Source organism: Medicago sativa, chromosome 6 (assembly GCF_051527215.1).
Source record: "Medicago sativa cultivar Bolivia chromosome 6, Bolivia_mono, whole genome shotgun sequence".
Classification (NCBI taxonomy): Eukaryota; Viridiplantae; Streptophyta; class Magnoliopsida; order Fabales; family Fabaceae; genus Medicago; species Medicago sativa.
This window is the reverse complement of record NC_140754.1, coordinates 10,972,330-10,981,666: the sequence shown is the minus strand read 5'-3', so window position 1 is coordinate 10,981,666 and position 9,337 is coordinate 10,972,330. Positions and strand designations below refer to the sequence as shown.

General features: G+C 33.0%; 1 protein-coding gene across 1 annotated transcript; it reads right to left on the bottom strand.

Annotated features, from left to right (window-relative positions):
- Positions 1 to 461: 461 nt before the first annotated feature.
- LOC146912781 (cation/H(+) antiporter 4-like) lies at positions 462 to 3,683 on the bottom strand. Its single transcript, XM_085722262.1, has 3 exons — positions 3,426 to 3,683; positions 2,162 to 3,178; positions 462 to 1,754 (listed from the first exon to the last, which is right to left on the bottom strand). Exons 1-3 carry the CDS (start codon positions 3,681 to 3,683, stop codon positions 633 to 635), a joined length of 2,397 nt encoding a protein of 798 aa, XP_085578388.1. The 3' UTR covers positions 462 to 632.
- Between the last annotated feature and the right edge of the window lie 5,654 nt (positions 3,684 to 9,337).

The window sequence follows — 9,337 nt, the reverse complement described above, 5'->3', positions numbered from 1 at the left end:
CCTTGTGAAAACCTGGAACACCAATTTAAGTTTATGTTTTCAATTACCTTAGAGACGGTAAGGCCCCACACGTAAGGATCACTGTGTGATCAGCAGGTGCAACCAGACTTAGGAGGGATATACCTAGTTAACCGAGATTTATAGACCCCACACGTAAGGATCTCCATGTGATCAGCAGGTCCAACTTCCAACCTTCTAGGTAGGTCACGTCCCAACGACCTTATCACTTGTATAATCTATCTAAGACAAATACGCGACATTACTGTTATTTAATATCCAACAGTATAAATAAGGGGGATTCGAAGAAGCATAACCGCTGCTTACTTTTATGCAACCAAAAACAAGTAAACTGCTCTGTTACAGACAGATAAAAATTGCAACCTTTCTAATCCTTAACTTTTATATCGTCAAACAACCAAAAATAAGTAACGCGTATTGTTTGTACGAAACGACAATCCATGTGGATACGATACTCTAATTATCACTTTATTACTTGGTAAATGATTTGGTACACTTGCCTAATCCGCACATCAATAACATGTACTGAAACAATCATGTTCTATCTTTCTATTTCTCTAGTATTTTTCCATCTTTGTTGTCTTGTACATTATATTTCTTTGGTTTTTTGTTCTTTATATCGGCTTCCACCCACTAGCTATTTGTTTATCTTTGACTTGTTGTTGCACTACCAAAATACCAGCTCTGCTCCCAAGATCTGGTGAAGCAAGCAAATCACCAATGACACCTAACTCTGAAAATTCAGTCCATTTTGTTAGTCCTTCTATCAGAGGCAAGTCTGATTCATGTGTTCTTCCAACAATAAAAAAGTCATGTTCATTCGCTATATCGCGAAGAACAGTTGATGTCCCTGGACTATCATTTACAATCAATTTTTGATAACAAAGATTATTCGAGCCATAATGTGGTAGTTTCTTTACTTCTTCGAGTGCCTCATTATCAAGTAGATACTCCAAGTTTGACCTGTGATCATCCTCAGATGTAAGGTGGTACACAACCAAGTTGATCCCCGGGTTCCTTATCGCTCTTTTAGCTAAGCACAAAGCTTCTCTGTCGTCTCTTCCACCAAGATAAATCATGGCTAGCTTAATGGATGAATTGTTTTTTAAGGAAGATCGACTCACGAGAATTCCTATTGAGCATGGAGCTATTTCCAGTACCTTGCAGTTTAAGGACCTTATGTTCTTGTCATCAGATTCAATGGCACCATCAATAGTCCATCTTCTATGAAATGGAAGAATTATGATAGACGCAACTTTGTCCAATGCAAGTTGGCAAACATCTTCATACATAAGGGTCGGTGGAGATATGGCGGTGTAAGTGTGTGCGGTTACTCCACCATAGTTGTCATGCTCATAGAGATCTAAAGCAAGAATGACATCATCTGAGTAAGACTTGTGAGAACCTGAAACTGTTTTTTGAAGTCGATGGGAGATGAAAATTGGAGATGACCTTCCAACTAGCTCAATAAGATGCAATGCATCCACAATGATAGGTTTTTCTGTTGTTGGAGAAAAAACGTCAAGGGCGTCTGTTATAGCTGATATGTTGTATTGTTTGTGAATGCAAGCAAGTAGTCTCAGTTCTGCGTCGGGTTTTAAACTCACGATGTTCCTTTTTTGGTAGCCGGCATATTTTCTTGATGGATCATACAATATCTTCACTGACCATTTTACTACGCAAGCTACGACCATTATGCTGATTACATTCACTGAATAAATTTGGCCAGCAAAAGGCTGCATTCCATGCATATACACAAATGAAATTTTTAAATATGATTATAGTTATTATAGACTAATAGTTTAAGCAGAAAAGATTATGGTTTTATAGTTTCTTTGGATTAACTTATTTTAGTTTATGTACTTGCATAACCACTTATGAGAATGCTTGAGATAGGTTATTAAAACGGTTTATGACATGTTCTTAAACTATTTTCAGCTAATTTTCGTAGGCTCACCATGATAGCTTATGAAAACAACTTATAGTTTATATGAAAACTATTTGGCTTTATTTTATCTTTTGTTACTGAAATAGCTTATACATAAGCACTTATATGATAAATGATTATGCTATAAATGCTTAGTTAAGTTGTTTGCCGAACCTTATTGAAAGGAAATTAAGGGGTAAGTAATTATAGTAGTACCTGGTCATCATATGAAAATGAAAGTTTTGCAAGATCCACTTCTCCTTTGGCATTCAAAATGAGGGCAAGAGTCAAGGCATCTTTGAAGGGGATTTTGCAAATGAGGCAAGGTATAAGGTATGCTATTACTTTGACAATGTGTGTAAAGCAAATGAAGATACCAAAACCAACAGATGCATTTAATGTATATGGCAAAGACAAATCTGCCTTCATCACACAACAAGTCATAAATATTGGCAGAAACAAACTTGTCCCAAAGAATTCAAGCTTCCTAACCAATGCAGATCCTAATGGAGGTCCTTCTGGCACAGCAAACCCCAAAACATATGCACCTACTGCAAACTCTTGGTTTATGTAACCTGCAAACCAACCTAAACCTAATACCATTACAATGATACCGTAGATGTAACCATCATCCACAGGTCTTCCTTCTTTAGTATGTCTGATGATCCAAAACATTAATTGCCGAACAATTAATGGAGCAAAGATAAATAAAGCAAGCAATGACATCCCATGGATTATCCTTATGTGTAAGTCTTGTTGGTCCAGGACATTACCAATACATTGAAGAGACAGTCCTAGGACGGAAGTCACCATTGCTGATGATAATGCCAATCTTCCGAGTTCGGAGTTAAGAATTTTAAGTTCATTGAGGAGCGTAGCAGTGACTGCGAATGCAACCGAGCTATGTATTCTTGCCACCCTATAAATATCTATAATCAAATGTTCTTTATTCACATCTCCGACTCCATAATTTTTTTCTACTAACACCACCAATTGAGGCACAAAACTAAACAATATAGGCACGACAAATCCCATGATTGCAATGGTCCAAACCTTGTGTCCTGTTCTGGTTACCATGCTCAAATCCATTTGCACACCAATGGTAAAGATGTAAAGCACATAACCAATTAATGATATTGTTGCAAGTATGTCTTGACTTCCATATGGAAACAACAACTTCTTGTATTCGTCAAATTCCGCATGTTGAATTGAAGGGCCTAGAATTAGGCCAACCTGCAGATGGATACAATTTTGTCAGGCATATTACAACCTATATGAATCTATTAAAGACATGTCATTGGTGTATCTTAAGAAAAAAGTCATAATTAACAAGATTTATTTTTTGCTAAGCAGGGAGAAAGGACAGACATCAAGAGGAAACACCGACATCCCAACTAGGTTGGCACCCTGGGAAACCTCCAGCATGAGAAAGAACACATGTATGCAAAAAAAAAAAATCAAGTAAAAGAATAGCACTTACCAGCATTGGTGCAATAAATGCAGGGAAATGCAAACGTTTTAGGAAGAAATTGCAGATTTGTGTCATAGTAAAAATCACAAGAAGCTGCATCTCAAACACAGGAAGTGCAGACTTCATTGGATTCCTTCTACTTGGGCCACCCCATATTCCATCTGAAACAATATTTGGTGGAGCCACAGAACAAACATTGAAGGTTGTTTTATCTATCTGTGTAACTGAGACATATAAGCCTGGTTCTCTTGTTATATTACTATTCATTTTCCTTCACAACACTAAGTTCTCAAAGATATTTATATATGAGAATTCAAATTCAAAGATATAGGAAGGAAAATGATTCAATAGTCGTATAAGTATAATAATGATTTGAGTTTCTTATCTTATATACTTAAATGTTGTTATGAGTCAAATACAAAAACAACTAAACGGTTATATTTTTAGTTTAGCCAGAGAGGTAACAACAACATTCAATCCTATAAATAAACTATGTTTAGACTTTTATAGTTTTATTCTTAAGACAACATTTGTATCAGAAGTTGAGACCATAACGGTATATATTTATATAAATACACAGTTGTATTCAAATTTCAACTATATACTATAATTAGATGTCTTATTATATTACAATCATAGTTTTATGATTTGAGAAAGAAAGAAAAAATAGACATATTATGAAGTGTCTTTTCACTTGTGTACTAAAATAAGAGATTTCAAAAATAGCTAGCTATTCATGCATGCATGCTTCATTTTGTGCACTAGATTTTTTGTTGGTATAGGCTTTAAGCCCATTTTGTGTAATCGAATTAGTAGCCCAATGACAAATTAATTCTTGCAGTTTCATTTTAATTACATTAATGACCATATCATTTTTATTTTTCATTGAAAAACATTTTTTTTTGCATTTTTGAAAGAGTAATTTTTAGAGAGGATAAATTAATACTTATGATTAATATCTTCTTAAAAAAAATACTTATGATTAATATATTTTTTATTTTAAGAATATTATAATAACATATATTAAATTTGAAGAAATCATATAAACTCTCCAAACCCTCAAAAACCCTCCTCCAATACAATTTTTTTGTTCCCCAAATGAGGAGGGTTTTATATTTTGAAGAAAAATGGTTAGCAGGCAACACTCGGTGGATTTAGACCTCCATCGAATAGATAGGATTCTTGAAAAGAGTTTATAAGGAGGAGACAATCCTCACCGTACAAGCCGGTTTTGTAAGGATGAGTTAGACCCAATAATTTTTGACAAAAATAAACCCCTCAAAGCCTCTCCTCCAAATGTCTTGTATTTCTTCCACTTACTCCTTCCTTTTTTTCTAGAAACCATCCCCCCTTTCCCTCCAAACTTGTAAACAAAACCTTAGGTTCAAAAACACTTACAATTGTATTTTCATTTACCTCACTTATTGGTTCATCGAAGAATTGATGCTTAATTCATACCGAGAATCATATATTTTAATTTTTGTCTCTCAGTAGCAATTTTCTTTAGGTGAATATCTTTCAATAGACAATTAATAGATTGAAATTACATAGATTTAAATTACTTTGAATTGAGGCTTAAGGTTGCTTGCGATTAAGGTATTGCTTCCTTTTTCGTGGAGTATGATTCTCACGTTGTCATTTAGATTGTTTGGTACACATCAACTCAAAATGTAGCTCTTCAGTCTCTCTTACCCGACATTCTTCGTCTCATCCATCTTTCAAGTTTGAAATGTTTCATTTGAAGCATATTTAAAGGGAGGTTAATTCTTATGTTGGTTACTTTGATCACCACAGTTCTTTCTCTTAGATGATTCTTCAATCTTCATGTTTATTTTTAACTCTCAAGCTTCGGTTTGATGTAATTTGTGTATTACCCACAAATTTGTTCCTTAATCTTTTGTAATTTCCTTCTCTCATAAAACCCCTTATGAAGGGCTTCAAGGGCACGTAATATAGATAAAAAAAAACTGAGAATTATAAAAAAAAAAAAAAAAAAAGTTACTATCAAATAAAGGGCACATCACACTTGATAGAAATAATATTTTTAAAACCAACATATATCGATTTAGAGCTGGAAGTTTGCTTTTTCATTGTTGGAAAGACAATTAATTAAAATCATGAAAGTATGTCAATATGACAATTAAAAATACCATGAAAATTTTCAGTGTGTTTAGTATGGTTATGAACTTATGATTAATCATGGCATAAGATATACTATACTAGTACCATAATGCTCCTCCCATGTTTTCCTGTATGATCAGCAGGTTGCAAGTAAAGAATGATACAAGGAAAGTAGTAGTAATAATAACATTTATACATAGTATCAATTAATATTCCATTTTTCTTCGACACCATTTGCTGGCAATAGGCACTCATTTGGCTACCTTTGATCCGACAGAGAGGCCTATTTAGGTTTTTTATATAGAAAATTCATAAAGGTTTTGTTGTTTTATGATTTGTTAAACTTGGATAATGATCAAATTTGTTAAAAAAAAAGTTTTTAAAATATTTAGATATGATTCATAGTTTCTTTTTAAAATAATTCAAGCTTTTTATGTTTTGAGCATAAGACTAATTTGATATATTGGAAGTGTCATTTTATTTTCATTTTTGGGCATAAGACTAATTTATCTATCAACTCTCCAACACAGATTCAGTAGAATCTAAAAGAGGCACATATGTTTTTTGAGTGTAACCAACGAGGGGGATCAAGTCAACCTGAGCATGTGAACACACAAGATTTTCTCCTCATTCAAACACAAACTTCGATGGATTTGATGAAATTATTTTGCAACAATCATTTTATGTTCTATAAGTAACCTCACACATAATAATATTTGTTATAAACCATGTGATTAGGTAGGTTAGGAAGTATCTTACACATGCTTGCAATCTTAATATAAACACAAGATACTAATATTATTCAAACTTCTTATAATGTACTATTGATTTTTTGTAGCATACTAGATATGATTACTAACATAATATTCCTTTTTCTCATTAATTATGATTCCTTTCCATTGTGCAATTAGTGGGGTTCATGTTATGTCGATTAATGCACTTTTAGTCTATGATTAGTTGTTACACCCAAGCTAGACTTTTCTTGCCAATGTAAAATTACTTAACTAAACCTAATTTAGTCATATAGCTCCAACATCTAGAAATGTTATAGGATAATGAGTAGCCCTTTTTATGTGTACCCTTAAAATTTATTTAATAAAATGCATAGTTCTCAAGATGTCTTTGAATTACAATCATTCATTACTGATTGTCAAGATAGAAAAACTACACAAATCACAACTATAGTTGTTTCTTCAAGAACATTTCTAAACAAAATACAAATGATATACAATAAAGTGCACTACATAAAACAGGATCTAATCCTTTATGTAGAGTGATGATTAACAAGAAACATTATATATGGATAGAGTTAGTGATGTCAATTCAAGGCTTGAACCAATTTTTAATAGAATAAGAAACATTGAACAATGAAATACTCGAGTCACGGTTAAATTACTTCAATCAATTCAACCACGATTGAACTGGATGATAAATAAATTAAATAAGTGTTAAAAAGCAAACAAAAAAAAAGTTGAATCAACAATGGTTCAATCTAGTTCCATTCTGATTCAACTAAATTATGGTACAATCAAGATCAAACCAATCAGCGAATTGATTGGATCCTGGTATTCAACCGGTTGAACCGGTCAGTTCATTTTTTAAAACAATGGTTTAAACTTAAAATGGCAAGACTCAAAGTAGAGAATTGCAGGGACAATAAGTGTATGTGTACTATTTTTTAAGAGGTGGGGAGAAGGTGCTAAAAAATTGCTCAATATGGCTTGCAAACTAATTAATGAATAGTACATATCAATGGTTTGTTTTCATACCAAGGACCATTAAGATATTCTCACGAGGGGGGTAACATGCAATAGGCCGGGCACAAATTTCTCCTCTTGTACTTTGTGGCACACAAGATAAGAGTTTTTGAAGGGTAGCCCCACAAGCTCTTAAGCTTGATCCTCAATGTAGCCAAACAATCACAAGATCACATGGGCTTTTAGTACTCTTGCGATATAACATAAGGTTACTTAATATGGATTGAAAGCAATATAATGATTTTTGTAAATTAAAAAAAAGTTGCATGAATGGAAATGAAAGAAAAATACTCTCAAAGTATCAAACAAACTCAAATGGGGACCTTATACACATGGGGTGGGGGTGTATGATCTTGTGAAGTGGAGCCGGCCACTAAAAAGCTAAGAATCTTTTGCTAACACACTTGGATCAGATGGAGAAAAAGGCCTACATTTATGTGTATTATATACATCATTCCAAAAAGTAAAGGATTGCTACTTTTTAATCATCCTTATTTTATAATCATGCCATTAATCATGTAGTACACTTATTTTAAGATTTGTATGAGCTAGCATGCATATTCTATGATTCATGAATCGAAATCCACAGTTTTTTGTTTGTTGTTTGGACTTCCAATTGCACCTTGCATTATACTCTCTCCGTTCCTTTATAACTGTCACTTTTACAGAAATTTTTTGTTTCTTATTAACTGTCACTTTCAAAGTTCAATGTAATATTAAATGTTGTTTTTTCTATAATGCCCTTAGTAATTTATTGCAGAGAGAGAAATATATGAAATATGATATTAAATAATTAAGGATATTATAGGCAAAATATAAGTTATTGTATCAAAAGTAGTGAAATACATTTAGTGTCCTGGTTTGTGTAAAAAATCAAAATGTGACAATTAAAAAGGAACAGAGGGAGTATATGGATGCAATTGACATTGGTTAATGTGTTATGAGAATGGGTTGAGGTTGAACACATGAAAAAGTCAAGCAATATAATTGTTTCATTTGGTTTATAATATATCTCCATGAAACATTCTCATAGCTAGGAAAAGTATTGTGAGAAATTCAAAAGTTTCTTGCAAAAAATATGTCTCTTTGTACGTAGCATTAGTACATAAAAGATATTAAGGGAGGTTACTTAGAACCACTAACTTTAATGAGTATTTACGATTAAATTTTATATAACATTTTTAAAAGTCGTAGTTGGGTCTAACACAAGCCCACAAAATCGGCTTGTAATGTGATGATTGTTCCCACTTATAAACACATGTTCATGTCATCTTTAGTCCGATATGAGACTCTTTAACACACTCCCAAATGACCAGCATTATTGGGCTTGGTTCATGGACACAAATAGTAGGAGACCTGATAGCGGAAACATGTTTGCAGATGATCCAATGGATCCAGTGACGGATCCAGAAATTTCAATAAGTGGGATAAATAGACTTCGTGAAGACAATAATACTATATAAAAAGGGGTCAAACTAGATATATATATATATATATATATATATATATATATATATATATGGGGATTTGCTAGAACACACCCACTAGTTTTTATGTGGGAGTGTTTTAGCAAGCTACACCTTAGGGTGTATTTAACTACTTTTTAGTTATAACTTGCTAAAACACACCTTCTAAAAAATAAGTGGGTGTATCCTAGCAAATGCCTATAGGAGTTGCTAACGTACACCCATTTATTTTTTAGAAGGTGTGTTTTAGCAACATTCACCTTAAGGTGTATTTAACAACTTTTTAGTTATATCTTTGCTAAAACACACCTTAATAAAAACTAGTGGGTGTATCCTAGCAAACCCCTATATATATATATATATATATATATATATATATATATATATATATCTAATTTTGGGTTAAAAATACAATACATATGTGGAGGCAAGTGGGGTCGCTTGACCCCATTGCCCCCACACTAGATCCGTGTCTGAATGGATCTTAACTAAACTTTGATATCATCTTAGAAATTGTGGTTTGACCTAACACAACCCAACAAAACCGGTTTGTAAGGTGAAGATTATTCCCACTTAT

What these genes read in the sequence shown, in the direction of transcription:
- LOC146912781 (XM_085722262.1), bottom strand. Translation starts at nt 3,683, where the DNA reads ATGAATAGTAATATAACAAGAGAACCAGGCTTATATGTCTCAGTTACA. An exon ending in CATTTATTGCACCAATGCTG is followed by an intron (nt 3,179 to 3,425) that starts GTAAGTGCTATT and finishes ATCCATCTGCAG; the next exon opens with GTTGGCCTAATTCTAGGCCC. An exon ending in CATTTTCATATGATGACCAG is followed by an intron (nt 1,755 to 2,161) that starts GTACTACTATAA and finishes CATGGAATGCAG; the next exon opens with CCTTTTGCTGGCCAAATTTA.